We start from the raw sequence: 18,153 nt of genomic DNA on the forward strand, positions 1-18,153 counted from the left end.
TATATAAAGACTGTGTTCACATTTATACATCATTGTCATCAAAATGATTAGTGTTGTAAACACGTTTCTCCACTGAATTGTTTGCAATTGCAGCCAAGCATGACAGCTGCCGTAGACAGCTACTGACTTCACTTCCCTTTTCCTCACTGCCTAAAACAGTCTGTGCAAGCAGCAGAACTAACGCTAGGTGTCAGTAACAGGCTAGGTGTAGCGGCAACCAGCACAGCTGGCAAGTCCTGTTTCTATTGCTATTAAAAGACAATATAAGATAGTTGTTTTATCCTTCCATCTCACATGTGATAACAAGGAATAGTACATACAGGCAACTAAGTTGTTGAGGTAGGCCTAGGCTAGCTAAACATAGCATAGCCTAGTTAACCTGCCTTGCATTTTGTTGTTAGAGAAAGTTTGTGTGTGTGTGTGTGTGTGTGTGTGTGTGTGTGTGTGTGCCTGTGCCTGTGCGTGTGCGTGTGCGTGAGAGAAAGAGAGAGACGTAGAGAGAGGAGGGGGTACCACTCTTCCTAACTCTGCTGAAGTAGACAACCACGTCAACAGCTAAGCAGGGCAGACGAAAAAATAAGACAAGAGACAATCAAGACAAGAGACAATCGGTGAAGAATGGAACTTAAATTGAGCTGACAGATTTAATATCACACCATAGACTGGAATGCTGAATGTGATAGGGATTTTTAGGCCTATTCTTGTAGGCATATAGGATAACTCAAGTAATTTTTTTCCCCATGAAGACTCATTAAAATATTTATTGACTGGGGTGTTGGAACGTGAACTGGCTTTAATAGCTAATTTCATCACTCAGGTGTTGGAATAATATTGCCTACGGACAAAACGAGAAATTCTGGCAAATAGGACTTTTTTTTCGCTGTTTCCACGGCCGCATAAACCTTTAATGTAAATTTCTTCCCCACTTCTGTTCTTCCCCACTACTTTTGGGAGTGTCACTTATTTTGGACAGTTTTTAGGCTACCATTTGGAATGTTATATCGGCTGAAGATGTTGAGGTTATTGTTCGGTGCACTGGCAAGTATATTGTTGGTCCAAGGAGCAACGACGGACGGAGAAGTGAGACCAGAGGTAAGCTATTCCTTAATTGTCATATTTGCCTGAAGCTCACATGCACAATTTCTGCTCTAGCCTATTTAAAAGAATCCCAAGGCTATATGAACAACTTGATTTTTGAAAGTTCTTAAGTCAATTTAGAGACATGTTTAAATAGGCTTCAGCCACAAAAATATTTCAAGGATTTGCTTCTGATTTCTTTGACTTGCGTGTACTATTTGTCTTGATGACAAACGGAGACAAAATAATGTAGATATAGCCTGTAGTGAGAGGTGCAGGCAGTCCTCATTTTCCCTTGCATTAGTTAGGCATTAGTTAATGTCCTGTCTTGGTCATAGTACCTGCCAAATGAGCCAGACAAGGAGTTAATAATCGGGGGTGAATATATAAAATAAAAATAGTATGTGTAGACTGTAATAATCCTTTATGGCCTCTACCTTTGACCATGGCATATACAGTAAAGTACATATAAATCTGTCTGCTTATGGCAGTAATTTCCCTATCCATGCTAAATCCCCGACTAGTGATCAGCATTTGAGTCACTGTCTTAACACTAGTATGTTGCAATGGAAACAAATAAAGCAGTTATTTAGGAAATTCCTTTTTAGGTAGTAGGCCTATTGCAACATAGGCATACATATACAAAGTTCACAGACAGGGGAATAATGATGACTTCTTTATATCCCTGGTTGGTAGAAATGACATCTGTGTTCAAATCAAATGATACTAGGCCTTAAAAGTTTCCAAAGTGGAACAGTCTTGAGGAAAAGAGCTCGGGCTATTAGTGTCCATTCACCTGGGAGATGTGCAGCCAAAATGACTGAATATCTGTCAAAAGTTGTGTGTTTGTGTGGTAGAATGAGAGTGAAAAGAAAACAGTTTGTCTAAGTGCAGAGTTGCAAATGAGAGGCTGTGTGGTGTGTGTGTGTGTGTGTCGGGGGGGTTAAGAATATGAAATTGCACAAATAATTACATAGCATGTGTAGACTGTAATAATCCTTCATGGCCTCTACCTTTGACCATGGCATATACAGTAAAGTACATATAAATCTGTCTGCTTATGGCAGTAATTTCCCTATCCATGCTAAATCCCCGACTAGTGATCAGCATTTGAGTCACTGTCTTAACACTAGTATGTTGCAATGGAAACAAATAAAGCAGTTATTTAGGAAATTCCTTTTTAGGTAGTAGGCCTATTGCAACATAGGCATACATATACAAAGTTCACAGACTTGATGATGACTTCTTTATATCCCTGGTTGGTAGAAATGACATCTGTGTTCAAATCAAATGATACTAGGCCTTAAAAGTTTCCAAAGTGGAACAGTCTTGAGGAAAAGAGCTCGGGCTATTAGTGTCCATTCACCTGGGAGATGTGCAGCCAAAATGACTGAATATCTGTCAAAAGTTGTGTGTTTGTGTGGTAGAATGAGAGTGAAAGAAAAACAGTTTGTCTAAGTGCAGAGTTGCAATGAGAGGCTGTGTGTGTTTGTTTGTGTTTGTTTGTTTGTGTGTGTGTGTGTGTGTGTGTGTGTGTGTGTGTGTGTGCGTGCGTGCGTGCGTGTGTTGGGTGGGCACGCGCTTGTGTGTGTGTGTGTGTGTGTGTGTGTGTGTGTGTGTGTGTGTGTGTGTGTGTAAAAGACAGAGATCCAGCCAATGATGACTGAAATTGTGTTTCTGTTTTTCTCCCCTCCGTTGGCACAGATCATAAGGGAACAACTGAGTCAGTCAGTCCGTTTCTCAGTTTGTGTTCATTTTACCCCTTAATACGTCCCTACATTGCCCAGGGTCTCACCCAGGGACATCGAAAGGAGACACCTGGGCTACTAGTTTGGCCCCGTTGTCAGAAACCACACTGAAAATGTACAGCTTTTACAACATGCCAATCATCAGTTCAAAGACAACTTTAGCTTTGCCAATTTGCCAGATGAATACATTAGCTTTGAACTAGTTAGCTTGCTACTTTTGGATACAAATGGTGAGCCCTTTTATTGAGTTTCATTGTCAATCGTTTCACCATTACTTTTTTGGTGGAAATATTTGTTCTTAAAGCTTTATAGCAGATGTTTGAAGGGAAATTGCCTAAATGGTATGTTGGTGGCAACAAAACTTTCCGAAGGACATTGACAGTTACCATGTCATTTAGAATTATGCATATCAAAAAACAGCAAAACTTAAAAACACCTAAACCACAAAAAAACCTATGGGTGGGTGGGCTAATGTGTGTGTGTATGTTTGTGTCTGTCTGTCTGTCTGCGCCTCTCTCTCTCTTTCTCTCTCTCTCCCTCCCAGTGTGTGTATGTGAGAGAGAGAGAGAGAGAGTGAAAGAGGCCAACAAAATATTGGCCAGGAGAAACATTTTTAACACAACACCTTGCCAATGAGTCTTGCCAGACAGTTGAATGTGATTCTCTGCACCTCTGATGTACTTGTTCAAGCATGTTTCTACTTTGAAGATCACATTAAATAATCGCATGGAAGAATTAATGTTTTAAGTTTAGTCATCATCTTTGTCCTGTTGGTGTTATGATTATTAGTGCAGGATTTGTTTTGCAGCAGTCTTTCAGGTTCTGATTTCCTCTCAATGATATATATCTTTACTTTTGAAATCTCTATAAATATATGGCATGCATGGACATTATCATTTCAGAATGCATGGCAACCAAGCCATCAATATTTGTTTATGTTCACTCACAGTACAGTACACTACCCACTATTTTGTTTATTTGACTGTATCATATGCAAATTCTTACTGTTTCTCTGTAAGACAGAGAAAACAGAGAAAACAGAGTAACAGAGAAACAGTAAGAATTAGTAATATAGTAAGCCTAATGAACCTCTTCAATATGTATCATATGCAACCGTGAGCTGGTTGAGGTGTCACCTATCCACGTACTTGACAGTTGTTGCTCCTTGATCAAATTAGGTTCAACTGTGCTCAATGTTAAGGGAAATTCCTAGTCTATTTGTGGATGATAACGAGTGTAAATTTTCGTTTAGGACCAAAAAACAACATATATTGATGAAGTTTTAAGTAATATACATTTACAACTGAATACAGCATTTCGGGGCAACTTCGCTATGTCAAAATGAATAGCTTCTTTTTAAACCATGAACTAGGCTAAAAAAATCAGTATAGGTCTATGCTATGGAGAGTCTCTGCAGACAAACTGAAGTATTTTTTTACCTTTGTTAGTGTAAAGAAAGGGTATGAAAATGATTGTTTGTGCAGTCAGTGCACTATCTTGTTTTTATTCCAGTGGCAGCCATCTTGTCTGGTGAAAGTCTGTTCAAGTCATTTTGGTCCCAAACAAAAATGTGGCCTACACTCGTTATCATCCAAAAATAGACCGTAGGTTGTTGTTACACCGGAGTTTCCCTAATTTATAGATGGTATTGATATTTGCATGGGATTTTCATAAGGTTCTACATAGATTTGTTCAGAATGTTGACAAGAAATCAACGATAAATCATAACCAATGACCCAACCTACATAATTACCACAACTCATTACAGAGACACTTGAAACCTCTCACATAGACTATACTGCAACATTCTATTGACAGGGCTGTCAAGCAGACTTCAACAGCACACCTGTATACATTTAAAACCATTATTATTAGATTAGGGACTTAACACAATCTATCTTAACACAAGCATGGTGAAATCTGAACTAATGTTAGCTACGTTTTAATGTCTCTTGAAGGCAGACCTTGGAAGATGATTGAAAGTTAATCTAGCTACTGACTCATTTACCAGGGAATGGCAAAGGGGGGTGAGTGAGTGAAGAAAACACTGCTATTTGTTTTTAATGTATTCTAGATAACATGTTCCTCAATTTACCTCCACACTCTTGCCATGTAAATGCTAAAGTCATGTCTGATTCTTCAGGGCAAATGGTGATATAGCATCGGAAAGCTTTTAAAAAGAAATACGATTTAAAACACCAAAAAGAAAAGATTCTTTCTATGACACAAAAACACGACTCTTCACTCTTAACTATGGCATGAGGTTTTAGTTATTGGATAGTTAGTCACCTTCTCCTCTAATACCAACACACACAAAAAAAACTCACAAAAATGTATAACTTCGATTGGATCCAGTTGGATAATTTGAAAATAGAAAAATCATGTCAAAAAGTATGTATCTTTTGTATTACAAAAAATGACCCTATGCTACAAACGACCCTGCATTAAGCCTTGATCATTTCCTGTGTCCACAGCCCTATTAGCACACTACCACCCAAAAACGTTCCTCTGTGGACATGACTGTTTTGTCCAGGGCTGTAGATTTGACCAGTCTGTGAGTGTTTACCATGCTTCTGCTGAATCACGGCCTCACATACACGGCTGGCCTTACTCTCCATAAGCCCAGCCATAAAGCACACCTTTGATGGCGGCTGCAGGGAGTTCCTGAGCAGACGGGGGTTCTGGGAGTTGATGTTGGCAGCCTGAGGAGATATCTGACAACGCAGAGTGACAGAGCAAAGAGTGGTTTTAGAGGGTTGCCAGAGCCCCTGTGCTGGAGCTACGAATTAGGCTGGCAGAGAGAGAGAGAGAGAGAGAGAGAGAGAGAGAGAGAGAGGAATGACACAAAAGGAAGAGGTTTGGTTGCCACTCAGTTTAGGGTCTGACTCCTACTGACAAAAATGGGGTCACAAAACCAGAGGAAATTTTCTGATGATTTCTTATGTCATTATATGTGTGTGTGTGTGTCTGTGTCTGTGTGTTTGAGAGATTTAGGGAGACCATGAGTCAGAAAAAAAAAGAGCTGACCCTAAATCTACAGTGGTTGCGTATAACTGAGCCTTGTTGTTCGACCTTAGCCCACCTCCACCCTCTCCCCAGACCTGTTTGCTTTGGCCATGTCTGTGCACAGTAAAGCACTGAAGGTGTTCAATTGTGCCCTACCCCTTCACTTCCTCACCCCTGCACTCACATCAACCAATCGTCTCCTTCCCCCAACATCATACATCATTCACCTATAATATTAATATCTTAACCCGCCTTCTACTGAGCTATGATTAACCATTATATTCACACTCAAGAGAAAACAAACGTTTTACACTCTCTTGTAGCTGAGTGCAGCACAGAATGGTGGAGATCTCTGTGAGGAGGAGATGGGTTTGAGCAGTGAGAGGACTGTAAAACTGTCATACTTGTGGCATTACAGAGAAATTCCTTTTAATTTTGCTGTTAGCATTTGCGGTGAACCAAGAGGCACTGTCTGCAAAAGGAAAGGCACAGCACAGCATAGCACGGCATGGCACGGCACACACACACACACACACACACACACACACACACACACACACACACACACACACACACACACACACACACACACACACACACACACATTCAACCGGCACTCTCATACAAATACATCAGAGGTTTGTCTCAAATTGAGGCCATATATAAAAGTACAATGATTACACTGTAATTCTTGGTGCGGTCACAGAGAGTGTCACAATTGTCAAGTGTCCCAATTTTAAATGTCTCAAAAATACATTTAAAATACATTTCTCAACTAAATTCAAGTCATTAATTAATAGGAGCGATTGACTTGCGTGGTCCGCTTATTTTAATGACTGACAAAGACCAATATTTTCAAGACAGCAACACAAATGACTGCCATACTTAACGTAACCACACAAACTGTCTAAAGCCTGTCTCACAAGGTGATAACGCGAGATCTTCTCAGTCTCATCTAAAATCATCTGGAGCTCTGAAGCCTCCAACAGCTACATGTGACCATTAGTCATGTAATCCTGCTGCCAGTGACTGAGTCATGGCAATTTTGTGCCTCTTGAGGCGTTATTAAAAAACTCCACACAATAGCTGTTGAGATGTTTGCTGAAGCCTTGCATAGGTCTTAAGTCTCTCTAAAAGGCATTAAAGACTCAGGATAGGACGATCGGAAAATTTTATTAACTTCATACAAAAATACTATGCGGTTCTGACCATGAAAAACAATGCTGAGCCATCAAATCACTTTTTGATCAGCGACAGATTTAATGCAAAAAGGATATTTTTCTTAAGTTACTGCCTGGTGTTACCTCGTGGCTGCCTTTTTATTATCTTGGTGTATTAAACTAGTTCATGTTCATGTGAAAATGAAATGTGCTTGCTCTTCCTTCCTTTCTGACCTTTTCGGCCTGCCCTTCCTTTTAGTTTGTAACACCTCTCTGCAAAATGAGTCTCAGACAAAAACCTCTCCAGAAACAGCTCACTGTTGTCGCTGGACTGAAGTCGACATTTTCTCTGTGGAAAGGTTTAAAACAAGTTTTCCTTTGTTGTTATGGTTCAGAAGAGTGCACAGTGCAGGCACAGTCTTAATAGTGCCATAAACAGTCTTCTAGGACTCAGAGAATGGAACTACGTGGCACTGTAGTTGACTCTTAGTTCTTCCCCCCAACTTTATATACTGCACAAAAATGCCCACACCACAAGTCATCTGCCATGCCAAGTTCTTTGTAGGGTACGATGAGATTCTTTTTATTTAATTTGCCTGTTTTCCCCTTTTAATATATTTAGGTTGCAATTCTAACAGTAGACATAAGTATAACAAAGGGGTCCTATATGCGTGCACCTGACAGATGGATAATATGTGATGGTTAATATCTAGAGTAGGAGGTAATAGATCTGGTCTAGTTGCTTTGTGGGACTAGCAAATATACTAGCAAATATATGTTTATTTTGGTACAGAACAGCAATTACAGCCATATCAATGTTATTCTGTTGGAAATATACATTTTTAAAGGGAATGCAGAGGCTATAATCTGAAAAAAATTTATGGCTGGAAATAATAACCTACTCTTACTGCATTATAGACAAATAGAAATCATTAGATAAACATAGGTGGTTCCCAGTGAGAGCTCTATATGACCAAAAGAAAGAGTGAGAAGATGTAAAACACAGAATGCTGATAAACTAATATTGCTTTCAGTTCTATGACTTCTGTCTCACATTTCAGTCTCTTCTCTTGACATATACACCGATACGTAATGGCATATAAATAAGGCTTATGAGAGTTAATTACACTAAATCAGCAGTTAGATGTTGTTATCAGAAAACATCAGGTCAGGTCAGATACAAAGGAAACCAGATGAATCAGCCTCAGGTATGCCCCTTTAGACCTGGTACAGGCTTATACAGAACCTGAGCATGCAAAGCGTCACACACACACACACACACACACACACACACACATATACACACACACACACACACACACACACACACACACACACACACACACACATAATTTCATATGATTAATGGCTGATGAGTGGTGTTCTGCCTGTAGCTCCCATTTGGTGGTGAGTCCTTTAGACACTGTGTCAGCACTGGGCGGTAATCCCAATGGAATGTGCTCCATCTCATACATACATGGGTGCTACTTGTGGATTAGCTTTGTGTTCCGTGTGGGTATGATGGCTCGCTCTGTGACAGCACCGCTAAAAAATCAGGATATCTGGTTTGGGTCATATTACATGGAATTTGTACAAGGCGCAAGGTTGCATTTTGTCATGTAGAGGATGTAGAATTAGAAGTCATGGAATTTGAAATGCAGGCATTTCAACAATATGAAAGAAGTGACACTCTGACACTGAATATGATGCATACAACAGATCAAAATCATAAAGATATATGCATTTTACACATATGTCATACAGTATGAAGTTATGAAAATATTAATATAAAATATAAAATATAAAATATAAATATTAAATAAAACCTAAGTCAAACTATTGCCATTATTGACAATGTACATTAGACATGAATGAGATATATTGGTATAGACATTCCACTATACTACACTACACTATTACTCCATCTCCAAAAGTGGAAATACTTGATTGAGTAAGGTTAGCAGACGATAGAGAACCCTTTTCTTACAAGTTTCCCAACAATGAAACAGACTTCCTGATATTTTCTGACTTTTGTCTTTCTCAGGCGTGGCTGCAGCAGTATGGCTACCTGCCACCAGGCGATGTTCGGGCTCAGGCCATCCGCTCCCCTCAGTCCATCCGCAGTGCCATCTCCGCCATGCAGAAGTTCTACAGGCTCACCATCACGGGAACTATCGACCCCGCCACCATGACGTAAGTGCTAAACCTTCAGGCTATATCGGAGAGAGCCAACACAAACCACTCATGATCCGATCCTGCAGACTTTGACCGTGACATTCTCATGGTATATCGCACCGTCTGCCTATTGTTTTATAAAATGTGCTGAGGGTGTCATTCCCGCTGTGTTTTCTGCAGGGCAATGAAGCGGCCTCGCTGCGGTGTGCCTGATAAGTTTGGATCCGAGCTGAAGAGCAACCTCAGGAGAAAACGCTACGTTATACAGGGCCTCAAGTGGGACAAGAGAGAGATCACTTACAGGTGAGGGCCCTGTCTCTTATAGAATCACAGCCTAACATGCAAAATGGCAAAGAAGGTTGAGACCAAACATATGGTTCCAGTAAGCTGAGTTTAATTATTACTTTTTGTCTGAAATAAAGTATAATGTGAATACGCAGTTGATTACGATTAAAATCCATGGCTATGCAGAATGTTGCACATGTTATAAAATACGTAGACTCAATGTAATAAACTAAACAAATTATAGTGGAAATATAATAAAATGAATCCATCTCCCTGTCTTCATTTCAGCATACAGAACCACACTCCAAAAGTAGGAGAGCGTGAGACCTACGAGGCCATCAGGAAGGCCTTTAGGGTGTGGGAAAACGTGATTCCGCTCCGGTTCCGCGAGATCCCCTACAACCACATCAAGGGCAAAGTTGACAAGTTTGCAGATATCATGCTCTTCTTCGCTGAGGGCTTCCATGGTGACAGTACACCTTTTGATGGTGAAGGGGGATTCTTGGCCCATGCTTATTTCCCTGGACCAGGCATTGGGGGCGACACTCACTTTGACAGTGCAGAGCCATGGACGACAGGCAATGTGGACCAAGGGGGTAAGCGATACATGGCTAACTCATGGTGGGCCAGAATGTGCTCAGAGACTACACAATTGAATCTTTACACGGTTGTACATTTAAAAAATGTAGAATGCTCTAAATATCTCTCTCTCTCATGGTCTCTCTCTCTCTCCCCGTCTGTCCCAGGTAATGATATATTCCTGGTGGCTGTGCATGAGCTCGGCCATGCCCTGGGTCTTGAGCACTCCAATAATCCCTCGGCCATCATGGCACCTTTCTACCAGTGGATGGACACAGAGAACTTTGAACTGCCAGACGATGACCGCCTAGGAATCCAGCAGATCTATGGTGAGTAATTTTTTTATTTCAATTTCCTTTCTTTGTTTATCTGTTTGTTCTGTGTGTAATGTGTAGTCATAGCTGTTTGTTCTTACCAGTTTGCATAGTCCCTTGTACTCTTCTTATTTTTAAATTGTTTTATTGTTCTGTTTGCCTTTGTAAGACCTGGCTAGGGAGGGACAATAAATAAAGATAACTATAACTACAACGATATGCGGGTTCGTTATTGTTATAGGTCATGTGCGGATATTGTCATTCATATTAGCTAGAGCGTTGCCGTTATTGTTATAGTTTTGTTGGTGTAAATGGTCTTTTAGTCACCCCTGGGGCAAGGTTCATGCACACTGAGTGCTAAGATTTCAGAAAGGACTGATTTCACCTCTTTCCACAGGAACCAGGACTGGGGCACCGCCCGCTCCTCCGAAGCCCACCCGCAAGCCTGACCGAAGGCCCACTCACGGCCCTGATGTCTGTGAGGGTCACTTTGATACCATCGCTACGCTGAGAGGAGAGATGTTTGTCTTCAAGGTGAGACTTTATGCGAAGAGACCGAGTTGACTCCAGTCCAGACAGTAGTTCACCCTGCAGTGGGGAAAGCAGACAGATAAGGTCCGGGCCTGCTGCAGAGCTAGGCTGGATCTTTGCCAGATGTGGGCCTCATCTCCTTGGCATGCATTCATTCATCCTTATCTGGGGAATTGAAGTGAGAGATTGACTCAGTAGAAGCTTTACCTCGAAATGTTGATCGCAAGCCAAACATAAGCCAGACATAAGTCAAACATAAGCCAGACATAAGCCAGACGTAAGCCAGAGTGAAATGTCAACGTACACGGCCTCACTGCTTGCACGTGACACAACAATGTGCTTATCCATGTGCTGTCTATGTGTGCATTTTATATCTACATTTATTCATTTAGCAGATGCTTTTATCCAAAGTGACTAACAATAGCCCTTGTCAATTATATTACGGGCTATTGTCCCTCGGGGTTAAGTGCCTTGCTCAAGGGCACAAGGATGGAAGCCGGGAATTGGGAATATGTATGCTTCACATACGCTCTAAAATAGAAGTGAAGCGTTAAAATATACTTTCCTCTACTTGCAATGGGCGTAATACGTGCGTAAAGTGCTGCCGGTGTTAATTTATCCGCTGATTCTAATCGAATTCTATCGCTAACAATAGACTGGTAGACTTATAACAATAGAATCAAATGGGCGACTGAAAGCGCTTCAAAAAGGTTTTAACTTTGGTGTCAATTCCCTGTAACGGTGTCTGTTCTGTCTATGATGCAGGACAAATGGCTGTGGCGTGTGCGTGGCAACAAAGTTGTGCAAGGATACCCCCGGCTCATTGAAAACATCTTCAAGGGCTTGCCAGACACCATTAATGCTGCCTATGAACGCTCCGATGGGAAATTTGTTTTCTTCAAGGGTGGGTCCCTCAATGAGAGCTCATCTCACCAACATCTGTTTTTAGTGATTCAGACATAGCCTAGCTCTTCGTCTTTAACCCTTAAAGGTGTAGGTTTTTGAACATTCTAACATAAGATTCCGTTCTGCAACAATCGAAGGTTCTAAAATTCTATGTTGAATTCCAGATATTCTTTAGAACGTATATTTCCCAACATTCCACCTAGATGCAGTCGTATGACCTCTCATTTGTTTTCTATTTCTTTTGCCACCGCACATAAAGATCAAAGGTATTGGGTGTTTAATGAGTACACCATGGAGAAAGGCTACCCTAAGAGTCTGAAGGAACTGGGCACTGGGCTTCCCAAAGACAAGCTGGACGCTGCGATCTTCTACACTCCCACTGGCATGACATATTTCTTCAGGGGAGACAAGTGAGTGGCAAACACACACAAGCACAGACGAGAAGCCGCAGTGAGAAACCGCAGTTTCAAAATTAGATAAGTGTGTCGCTTAGTCAGATCCTCACATGACGCTGAATTGTTCTTCCTCTTTCTATTTTGTCCCTTAGCATCCTTTTGCGCACACCCCACTTACTTGTTTTCTTTTATGTCCGTCTCTCAGGTATTACCGCTTTAATGAAATCGCACAGTCAGTGGACGCAGACTACCCCAAACCCATCAGTGTGTGGAAAGGAGTTCCCAACAACCCCAGAGGTGCCATGATGAGTGAGGATGGAGGTACATGCTTCTCTTCACAACTTGACTGTGTGTGTCTGTGTGTGTGTGCGTGTGTATGCATGTGCATGTGTGTGTGTGTGTTGGTGTTAAATATGGACATATTTAGAGAAAAGGAGATTCAGGCAGATGGACGAATGAGTGCCATGATGAATAATGTTCTCCACAGCATTGTTTTCCATGGTGCCATCATATCTAATCATGCTTTCTACCACCCGTCCCCCCCACCAGCATTCACTTACTTCTACAAGGCCAATAAATTCTGGAAGTTCAACAACCAGCACCTGAAGGTGGAGTCCGGCTACCCCAAATCCGTGCTGAGCAGCTGGATGGGCTGTGACAGCGAGGAGCCCAAGAAGAACGACCAGGACGAGGAGGTCATCATCATCGAGATGGACAAGTCCCAGGGGGGCGGGGCTGGAGCTGCGGTCGTGGTGATCCCGCTCTTCTTGTTGGCGTGCGTGCTTTGCACCCTGGGAGCTCTGCTCTTCTTCCGCAGATACGGCACCCCTCGCCGCTTGCTTTATTGTCACAGGTCCCTACTGGACAAGGTGTAAAGAGAGAAGGTACGACACAGACCAGCGAGAGATTAGATACACAGGAAAGACAAATGAGTTGGGTGATAATGGATGAGTGGGGTAGTTTAAAGAAGAATGGAAGGATATGGTACTGGGGAAAGTAGCAAGAAAAGGGGGATGGTGTTGACGACTTGAATAGGGTTTGTAGAGGCTAAGGAAGGGGGTCAAAGACAAGAAGAGGTTTTCTGATTCAAAGAAAGATGTCTGTTGTATGTTTATATATTTACATTGTACAGTTATGTCTCCTGGCTCTTTGAACAAAACCCACACAAGAGAGAAAATGCAAAGACTGGATACCCAGGTATTCAGTGAGATATCTCTTATCAGGTTCTCATCTAGTGACTGCCTGCCGTTGTTCCTTTCTGGACATCTCTATTTCAAACTTGACTCCAGCTGTATTGCTGTATAGTTAGCATTCTTTTATTCACCTTTTGTACTTTTGTATCTTTTCATAAGACAACTTCAGAAAGTGTCCCCCATTTTGCTTCTCGTAAAAATTACCCCTGAAGCCATTAGCCATTTGCTAATCAAGAGCATGGTGAGGAGGAGGAGGAGGAGGAGGCGCTCGCTCCATATCTTCATCCCTCAGTGCACTTTCCCCTCAGATGCTGTACAGGACACCCTGTGTGTGTCTCAACATGAATGTTTTGAAGGAGACCAATTTTTGAAACACATTTGGTACGGATTTTTGTTGTCACATACATATAATGGTAACAGGTTAGCATTATGAATGAGAACTTTAATGGCTATCATTGAATGATAGCAAGCTAACGTTAAGCACGTTTTTCAGAATATCCACTAATTGACTGAATGTGTGAGAAAAATGTGTATGCACTGTTAAAGGTGCATTGTGAGGACTGCCTTAGAGGGACTTTGGGGGAAATTCTTCTGCCAGACCCCTTTATACTCTACTACATGTCTAAACTCGAAGAAGAAGAATTTCCCCAACTCCAAGCAAACTTTCAATGTGATTATAAAAAAGGAAGGCCTTTAGCACTTACTTTAAAAGAAATCAGAACTGAGAGGAGCATAAAATAGAATATAAAAAATAAATGAATTTGGATTAGATAAATTCTATTCCTCTTTATGACTTAAATGGCTAAACAAATGGGTATGTAACACTATCATTAACCATTATTTAATATCCAGTATGATGTAATTGTTAGACCTAGTCTGAAATCAAAGCATGCGTCAGGCTAGGATAGTATTCCATCAGACCCCTGCTCTCTCTGCTTCTTTGAGGCGACCTCGTGGCAGCCATTTTGTACAGCGAGGAGGATGGTTGTGTGGAGAGAATTAATCAGTTCCTGATTGAACCCAGTTTAATGGATTCCTCTCAGAGTAGAGCATTTTCGATTGGTACAATTTGAAGTACATTGTGTGTTTTGCTATTATTGTTATTATTGTTTTGTACTACTATTGCTATTGTTGTGGCTAGTATGATTATTGTTTTTTTTTTTTTTTAAATTGTTCTCCACTTTGTACTCTTAAATTTATTTCTATCAGTGTCATTGCAAGTCCTGCTGGACAGAGGCATTCCATGGCAGTTTTCAAAACTGCTCTCAAACTTTTATCATGTTGCTCCATTGGGCGATGTATGAGCAAGTGAGAGCAAAGAGGGTTTCTTTATGTGAAGCCTGCTTGTGTTCCTGGTAGTAATCATGTGATGACAACAATTTACATCTTTAAAGCCTGATGTATTTTCTAGAAAGATTAAAATGCGAAGGAAGCAGCTTATAGCAATGTTAATGGTAATAATATTTATAACGATTCTAATGGAAGGGACCAAGTTGTTGCTTGCTTCAATCTTTTTGTATTTTATGAATGCAAAAAAATAAAGTTATTTTCTAAACGTAATTTCATCTTCTCCCCATTGTCCCCCCAAATTTTTTAGCATCTGAGAAATTATTTGTGTGGTGTCAGACACATCCATGAATCCCCACTCTATCAAAACGGTTGTTTTTTCCTTCTCTCTGTCTTGACCCCATTACTGTCTCTCTCTCCCACTCTCTCTTGCTATGGTGAGGTGTCATGGTTTTTCTCAGAAATGGGGGTGGTTGGGTGGATTGTGGGTGGTTACTGTGGACTGTGGACACGAGGTCTGTTGAATGACTGCTTTCAGAGAAACAGTTTTCCTCCTGGTGGATTCCGCCGACAACATCTGGAATATGCAAAATTCTAAAAGTCTGCGCTTCTTGACTAAGTGTCTTTACATCTTTTTTTTCTGTAAATGAAGAAAAGAAAGACTACTTAGTTTCCATCTAGTTGCTGTAGTCTTCTTTCCTGTCCCATGCATTTCAACCACATTGCAAAAACGGCTCCCTTTTTTACGAGGCTTTTTAACTAAAACCACTTCTGTCACCGCAAACATCCTTGGTCTGCTTTTCTTCTCTTCTTTTCCCCCCTTCCACTCCTTCCATCCTCTCTCTCTCTCTCCCTCCCTCCCTCCCTCCCTCTCCCTCTCTCTGTCTCTCTCTCTCTCTCTCTCTCTCTCAATATCTCTCTCTCTTTCTCTCTCTCTATCTAGATTTGAATCTGAATTTGAATCTGAATTTAAGTTGAATCTTGTTTGCCTGAATATATATCACTTACAAACTTGTCCAAACTTGTCTTCCTTATCCTTTCTCAGTGTTTGCACATATCTTGGATGCCCATTTTGTAATTGCCAACTCTTCACTGGCAATTCACTTTAATAGTGGAAAATGAACCCAATAAATGATGATGTCTGTGAGCAAAAATTCCACTTTCTGAAAACCCAACTCATGAGGGCAAAACCCGAACTCAGAAATCATTGAGCACTGGTTTATGTTTTTGGTTTGACTCGACTTTCACTTCACAGTAGGTCACATACAGCAGACTTGGATGGAACTGAAATGGAAAAGATTTCCTCATTCCACAGGTGAAATCCTTTGCAAATCTTCTCCATTCTGTTTGGAGCCATAACATTACAAAACCCATTCAGCTGAATGTTGCACGGGGACGGCACTGGGAGCCCAAGTGTGCTAGTGTGGGAGACATCCGACAGCCATCTGTATGTGTGTGTGTGTGTGTGTGTGTGTGTGTGTGTGTGTGTGTTTGGTTCAGGCCCGCCAAGGCCAGTGGAAAGCATTCCTACAGCTGCAGAACAGGAAATGGCCCGGGCAGCTGTATGAAACTGAGCTTGCATGTGTTTGAGTAGCCCATATGATAGTGTGCACAGCTCCTACTTCCCCCTCACACACATTTATTCTTCTTAAAGACACACATCTACTGTACACATCCATCCCTCTCAGACAATCAAATCTACACACACACACACAATTTTCCTTACACATTCATCCCACCACTTTCAAAGAAGAGCTTCTATACACCATCTTAAACAGATCATTTGTTCTTGTTCTCTCTGCAAACAAGCCGGTTCAGAAAAGTTAACTAATGTAATTTAGTGGGACAAGAGCAGATGTCTGGAAATGTTGCCTGTGTGTCTTTGTCTTGAACTTCACTCTTACTTTCCTCTTCCCTGGCTTGCTTTCATATTTCTCCCTGCCTCTGTAAAACAATTCTCAACTAGCCCCATCCAAAGGCTCGAGTTCAACTGGCCTACATCTCGTGTGACCCTCTGTGTTTTCATACACTCACACTCACACACACTCACACCTCCCTCACACACCTTGTTGAGGTCAGGAAGTGCGGACATTGAGAGTTGCTGATTCAGAGTCTCCAACCCCAACCCTTACCTAAACACTGACTAACATGCCCCAAATGCAGTTCTGCCCATCTGGTCGCCATCCGCTCTCAGAGACCCACACACACCAGACTTAAAGGCAGCCTGGATATTTCAATGCTCAGAGTGAAGCAGGCTGACCACATGAAACAGACAAGGGTCCCCAAATGTCTTTCTTCTTCTCCTCGTTCTCTTCTTCTTGTTTTCCCTCCATGTCTTGTGACTCTCCCTTCCTTGTGTTTTCTTTCTGTCACTGTTATGCTTACAGACATACTTTGCTCGACCGACTAACCCCCAAACCCCCCCCACCCCCCCCCCCCTTCTGCTTTCTGAGCAGTAAGCAACATCTGGTTCTTATTCACAAAAACCAAAACAACAGGAGAAGGGAGAGAGCAGTGGGGTGAAATGCTCTGAGGAGTGCGAGGCAGGAACCGGGAGATCCGGAACAAGAAAGGAACCCTCGAGTAAGACAGATAAAGGAACAGAAGGGAACCATTAGAAAGCAGCCAGCGCGAGACCTAAAAAAATGTAATGGAACATTTTTGGTGCCCATCCACTGACACTGGTAATGGGCAGTTTCAGCGATACAAAAAAGGGAAAGAATGGGAAAGTCTAGCCATTCCTTCACCAGCAAAGGGAAAACACAGTCACATTTGATTCCTTTGTGGTCCAGGTGGAATGATTTATTTGTTCTTTGATGCTACATGTGTCAGGAATAGACCCAGTGACTTCATGACATCAAGCTGTGGGCAGCGCAGAAAGCAAATGCTCCATGAGTCCAGTATTATAGCGGTTAAAAAAAAAAAAAAACCCATTTGAAGAAAAAGAAAAACTGCAATTCAGCACCTGGAGTGGTAATTATAGGGGAGCACTGCTGAAATCAGCAGGAAGACCTTAGAAGGCAGCAGCGCCTGGGTCTGTGTTTGTCTGGGTGTGAGGGGGATGGGGAGAAAGAGAGACAGAGAGAGAGAGAGAGAGAGAGGGAGAGAGAGAGGAAAACCAAAAACTAAAACAACCGGGACAAGGAGACAGTCTCTTTGGAAACTAGGTTACTGAAAAATGGCTGCCGATGATTTTGTCACACATATATTGTAGTCATTCAGTTAATCAGTGTCACTATTTACTGTCTTCAAGATGTCTACAAGTAACTTTGATAAAACATTCTCAAGAATAAATCCTCACTCATCATCCTAAAACTCAGAGACATAGAGGAGAAGTTTGGTCTGAAAGTCCCCCCACAGTACGACTTCTGCTAAATTACTTAAGAGAAAAGTTTGTCACCATGGCAATATCTTCTTAATCATTTTTCCAAACTGTTAAACTCCGTTCCCAGAAGCATTTTCCCTTTCACATGCTGGAGAAATCACCAGAGAGGAGT

General features: G+C 41.6%; 1 protein-coding gene across 1 annotated transcript; it reads left to right on the forward strand.

Annotated features, from left to right (window-relative positions):
- The first annotated feature begins 509 nt into the window (after positions 1 to 509).
- Positions 510 to 14,929, forward strand: mmp14a (matrix metallopeptidase 14a (membrane-inserted)). Its single transcript, XM_048236104.1, has 10 exons — positions 510 to 1,092; positions 9,036 to 9,184; positions 9,347 to 9,469; positions 9,740 to 10,047; positions 10,198 to 10,359; positions 10,742 to 10,878; positions 11,641 to 11,779; positions 12,041 to 12,191; positions 12,382 to 12,497; positions 12,726 to 14,929. Exons 1-10 carry the CDS (start codon positions 994 to 996, stop codon positions 13,049 to 13,051), a joined length of 1,710 nt encoding a protein of 569 aa, XP_048092061.1. The 5' UTR covers positions 510 to 993; the 3' UTR covers positions 13,052 to 14,929.
- Positions 14,930 to 18,153: the final 3,224 nt, after the last annotated feature.

The sequence above is a fragment of the Alosa alosa genome, chromosome 24 (genome assembly GCF_017589495.1).
Source record: "Alosa alosa isolate M-15738 ecotype Scorff River chromosome 24, AALO_Geno_1.1, whole genome shotgun sequence".
NCBI classification, from domain to species: domain Eukaryota; kingdom Metazoa; phylum Chordata; class Actinopteri; order Clupeiformes; family Clupeidae; genus Alosa; species Alosa alosa.

Coding starts and splice junctions, on each gene's coding strand:
- mmp14a (XM_048236104.1), top strand. CDS start 994: ATGTTATATCGGCTGAAGATGTTGAGGTTATTGTTCGGTGCACTGGCA. Junction 1,093..9,035: donor ACGGAGAAGTGAGACCAGAG/GTAAGCTATTCC, acceptor TGTCTTTCTCAG/GCGTGGCTGCAGCAGTATGG. Junction 10,048..10,197: donor AGGCAATGTGGACCAAGGGG/GTAAGCGATACA, acceptor CGTCTGTCCCAG/GTAATGATATATTCCTGGTG.